Source organism: Pygoscelis adeliae, unplaced genomic scaffold, assembly GCF_000699105.1.
Source record: "Pygoscelis adeliae isolate BGI_AS28 unplaced genomic scaffold, ASM69910v1 Scaffold98, whole genome shotgun sequence".
NCBI classification, from domain to species: domain Eukaryota; kingdom Metazoa; phylum Chordata; class Aves; order Sphenisciformes; family Spheniscidae; genus Pygoscelis; species Pygoscelis adeliae.
The window spans coordinates 5,454,193-5,459,710 of NW_008825547.1; the positions used below are offsets into that span (position 1 = coordinate 5,454,193).

Consider the following 5,518-nt stretch of genomic DNA (forward strand, 5'->3'; position numbering starts at 1 on the left):
TGTACTTTGCCTCTGTACCCACTAGTTGCCCTGAGGGAGGCAAGGGCATGGCTATTAGAGCACCAAAATGAAGTAAACATACATTAGCACTGGCAGGATTAATTTAAATATCCTGATTTTCAGAGCATCTGCAGGAAGAACAGAAAGACTTTACTTTAAAATACCTTTAAAAGTATAAGAAAGTATCTATTTTGCTTTTTATTTCACATATATTGTTTGTGGAAGATTTGTCTGATATCCTTAAATCCCTCTGTTCTTTCCTGTGTGTTCTTGAACCCTTTGGTCACATAGTGTCAACTGCAAAGTTAAGGTTGTTGGGGATCCAAATGACTTGTATCTTCCTTTCAAAGGTATTGAAGTGGCCAGCCTCATTTTGTCCACTGTAACTGGAAGCAATTCAGTTCTGCTCTCGTATGCTACAACTGGAGCCATAGTTTTGGCGGTTTTCTTTTTTTCTCATTTCTCTTCTCTCTTCATCTTTCATTTTATTCTACTGTTTCTGCTCTGTTAGAAAACTTTGCACATGTGTAACTTGTCAAATAAAAGCCAAATACCTGTCACTTTTATATCCCATAACTGAATGATACATTATTAAATCTTTTCAATATCCTAGGTAAATATAACCAGCAAAAACCCCCGTTGTCAGTGATGAAACATTTGGAGACAACCAAACAGCAGTGGGAAGATGAAGACACTGTTGCTGTTTTGCAATTATTGTAATATAATGTCTGTAACAAAATCCAATGCAAATTGCAGTTAAGCCGAAGAAATTCTAGGTTGAAGTGATGATGAAATGGCAGAACATTAGACCTCAAAAACAACAAAAAGCCTATTAAAGTATTTTAACATACTGAGTTCGAGAATTGTAGAGCTTTAGAAATTAGGAATACTGATATATTTTTAATGGACTGTATTCTGTTTGCTTTGGTGGTGATTTTTTTTTTTAAATACAAATGTGAATCTCTCAGCCCCTAAGAAATTTCCTTTGATTCATCATACAATGTTATCGGTTGCAAAACAGCTGGCACGTTGTGACCGTGGGCCATGACAACCCATTGTGTCCACCCCAAACCTTTTCTTGTTCCTTCATTATTTTCTATGGGGAATTTCCTTCTAACACAGTTCACTCCACAACCACAAAGCACAGAGGTCCTCCTCCCTGTTGCACTCCTCCCTTTCCAGCACAAGCTCCATGGCACTGCAGCTCCTGGAGAAGCAATAAAACCAGGGAATTACCTGCTGACCACTACTCACAAAACCAGTCTTACAGGACTACGCATTTTTGGCAGAAAACAAGCAAAAGGATTTAAATAAAAATGTTATGTCAGCACTCATTCATTTGGTGTTTGAGTAAGAAAGAGACAAGTTTTCTAATCAAGAAGATGATATACTTCACTGTGACTTCAGAAGTGCCTTTAAGAGTTTTTATCTTACATATCTTCATTCTCCAAACTCTAGTGTGGGTTTTGTTTTGTTAGGTAGAGAAAAAAAAAAAAAAAAAAACACTACATTTTCAGCCTGGAAATTTACCACAGAAATGCTGTGTGAAGCCAAGTCAATTATAAATTAGGCATTCAAAGTCTAAAGGCTGAAGAGACACAGTGAATTGTCAAAGCAGCTCTAGCAAGAATTTGGTATCAAAAGGTGGAATGTTCTCAAGAGCTACTGATGTCCTGAGATTTCAGCAAAAACCTCACTCCTAAAGCTCTCTTGAACTCTGAAACATCTCTTCCAGCTGCCCCAGTTACCAGATCTCTACATCAGATACTTCTCAGAGTTTCAGCAACGATATTGTGCCTTCTCAGAGTAATGACAAAGTGCACATCACTGCAATATCTACCTCTAGCTTTCCCTCCCACTGCTAGCCCTCCTAGCCCAGAGCTGCTGAAAATCGAATCCTGGCTAGCCCCAGGAGAGACAGTATGTCTCACTGTTTTGGCAGGTCATAGCTGAACTAAAGGTAAGTCGAAAGAAAATGATGTTTTCTATGTAAGGCTTAGCCTTATCGTAGTGAAAACTCAGCAAAATACAGCAGCCAAGCTCAGGTTTTGGGAACTCCCATAAAAACCACATCAAAGTATCAACAGCTGTCCTGGTTCTGCCCAAAGACATCTTCCTTTGAACCCTTTTTATCTAGGAACATTGTTGACAGACCTTTCTGAATACTCTGTATTTGGAGTACTGAAGACAGGAGGCTGTTCCTCGAAGAGCAGAGATAGGTGTTTGACAAGTAAGCCCAATCCAAACAGTTATTCTCTATTTCCCCCAAGAAAAAGGTAGCAGATTGTACAGAAGATCCCACAGACTGCATGCAGATTACATCCTGCCAGTTAAACCATGTTTAGCTAAGGAATGTACCAAAACTAAATAAACTAATTAAACCCTCTGGTCTTTCTATCTCTCTAGAGAGATATATATATAAAACCCCCAAGACCTTTGTCACTTTAAATATATTTATTTTTTTTTTTTTAAGATACTTGCATTCCTGTTTTGTAGGTTACTGAAAATTACCTTCCAAATTTATGTGCTCCCTAGTAGACAAGAAGGTGTCCCCTATGTTCCTGAGGTTTGGGGTAATCCCATTTTGCCAAAATGTAATTGATTTGTATCTTAAACTTTTTGTGTTGTTTTTGTTTACACAGTAAATTTAATGTGGCATCACCAGTACTTGAAGTTCAAAGACCTGGGATTGTATTGCTGGTCTTAGTTCAATCTCAGTTCAATGAGCATTTAATCACGTCAAGTTTCAGGTCTCTATCTCAGCCTGCAAGCCCTTTATACTGGTTGTTCCTTAACATTTATAAACCTAAAAATACAAATTTTATTGTCTATCCCTATCCTGATCACTCTTTTTAAAGCCTCTACAATGCTTTTATTTTAAATGTCTTTCTAAGAAAGTTACTATTAATTTTACCTTTGTTCTAACTTCATTCTTCTTTCCTTCTTCTCTCTTAAGTTACATCCAAAATTTGGGGTGGTGGGTGGGTTGAGTTTTAATAACTGTTTTTTGTTCTTTTTACTTACACTTTAATTATATATTTGTTTCTGGACAGCACCCACTGCAGTGAAATTTTGAAAATAAAAGACTTGTTGTCCGTTACCTGAGTTACTCCCAAGTAGAATACTGTAAATGCTGCTAGTTTTAGTCTCTAGGAGGAAAATATCTAGGATAATTGAAGAGTATTTCAGACATAAAGAAAAATACAGGACCAATTTTAATTAAGGAACTAGAACTGCCAGATAGTAATTAACTGTTTTAAATCTATAGCTGTTTGAGAAGATATTGGTCACAATAATAATGTTATGCAAATTAAAATGGCTGCTTGGGATAGACAGATTTAAATTTCCAGATGTCTGTAACTATACAAATTTCACTGAGAAAAAAATTATGTGCTAATCTGTATTCAGGAGATCTCTTGAAACGTTGTTGGCAGCCTTAATCAAAGAAGAGGCAATCACAGAGAAAGGCAGACAGGAATAATGCCAATGTTTAAGGAAGATACGCCTGTCAAAATATGGGACACCTAATTATAAAAAACTGATTTAATAATAAAGTTATTTGGCTTTTAAAGCGATTACAGTTTAGACATCCTCTGCTAATTCAGTCTGTATCACCACAGGATATTTTCACTTGGACAACAGTTGCGCACCACATATCAATCCAAGGAAGGCTCAATGAAACAACATGTGACTACATTTTTATTCTTGACATATTCACTGTATGAAGGCTTCGAGTACAAGAGCCAATGGAAAGGAAATCTTATTTCTATTCAGTTGGGTTTTTTCCCTAAATAAAGCAGAGTGTAAGAGTTCTTTATAAGCATACGTGATCAGCTTATATAGTTCAGAATATGGGAGCTACGTGAAATGTGTTATATATGCAATATATTTTATATATATATACACACACATAAAAATATATCCTCAGTGGTGCCGGTCTTCTTTGTCAAACACCCAAAAAAATTCTGCAGAAAAAAACAATCATTCATATCTCCATTCTCCACAAGAACAATATTGCCATCGGTGTAGAGCAGGTAGCATTGGCTTTTGAGATGGATCTGGGTACCGGACCACAGCTTTTCCCCTGTTGGTCATGGGCTGGAACAGATCGTTCTGCCTGCGCGCTCACCAAGGGTTTGGCTGACTATGAAGGCACAAACGTAAGTACACAGTTTAATAGTCTGGCTTGAAAGGCCCTGTGTGACCCCAGCTCCATTAGCCACCGTTCCCAGCGTTTCTGAAATGTAAGCTAGCATCAACAGGGTCTAGACAGATAGATTAGAGAGAGCGGTGGGTGTTTGAGCTGAACGGCACTGGAAACAACTGAGGACGGTTAGCTGGCTATTCCAGCTGCAGCTTCACAGGTACTTCAGTTCAGCATTCAGGTCATAGTCACCAGAGTCCCGCTGTGTGGCTCAGTTGGGGGTAATCGAGCATTATGTGTGAATGCCAGACAATTAGTGATTTTAGCTGTCAGTCCACGATTCCAGATGAAATCCTGATTGCAAAATGTAATCACTTGCATATTCACCAGTTTGGATTGCAAAACTTTTCCACTGCCAGTCAGCTCAATGGGCCTCACTTAGGATAGCAATTTGTTTGTGTGCAGATACTATGGATCCACGTCTTGATGAAATATTGAATTGGAAACTGATCTATTGATTCCTATTTGTACTATTATCATTACTTCTTTCCCATTATACATAAAAGCCCTTGTTTTATATCAAAGAACATAATGTTTGCAGTCAGCCTGGTTGTCGCGATGTCTTGCCCTGCAATCCAAATGGCAAATACTAATGTCTGCTGAGAATTTATTTTATGGATTTCTTTCGCTGCCTTCTCTTTCTTTCTTTGTCTTATGTTTATTTGGGGAGGTTTACACGGCACCGGGCCTGCTGGCGACAGATGGAGTCCAGCTATCTCACAGGGGGAAAAGGATCATCGCTCATGAATTGGCGGGCTCATTGAAAGGGCTTTAAACTAGGTTCGAAGGGGGAAGGAGATAAAACCAGGCTCACTAGAGATGAGCCTTCGGGTGGCATGCCGATGCCGGGGGCAAAATCGATAGCCCAGCTCAAGTGCATCTACACCAATGCACGCAGCATGGGCGGCAAACAGGAGGAGCTGGAAGCCATTGTGCAGCGGGAGAGATATGACTTAGTCGCCATCACAGAAACATGGTGGGGTGACTCTCATGATTGGAGTGCTGCAATGGGTGGCTATAGACTCTTCAGAAGGGACAGGTGAGGAAGGAGAGGCGGCGGGGTGGCTCTGTATGTTAGGGAGTGTTTCGATTGTATAGAGCTTAACGATTGTGATGATGATACGGTTGAGTGTTTATGGGTAAGGATGACGAGGCAGATGACCTGCTGGGAGAGTCTTTTATACCACCCAACCAGGATGAAGGGGCGGATGAAGCATTCTACAAGCGGCTGGCAGAAGTCTCTCAATCGCTAGCCCTTGCTCTCGTGGGGGACTTCAACTTCCCGGACATCTGCTGGAAATACAACACGGCAGA

The 5,518-nt window shown here is 39.6% G+C and overlaps 1 protein-coding gene across 1 annotated transcript in view; it reads left to right on the forward strand.

Annotated features, from left to right (window-relative positions):
• Positions 1 to 4,052: 4,052 nt before the first annotated feature.
• UBXN2B (UBX domain protein 2B) overlaps positions 4,053 to 5,518 on the forward strand; it is a 21,199-nt gene continuing 19,733 nt past the window's right edge. Inside the window, exon 1 of the mRNA XM_009332107.1 lies at positions 4,053 to 4,160. Coding sequence (XP_009330382.1) covers positions 4,053 to 4,160 — 108 coding nt within the window. The remainder of the gene's footprint in view (positions 4,161 to 5,518) is intronic.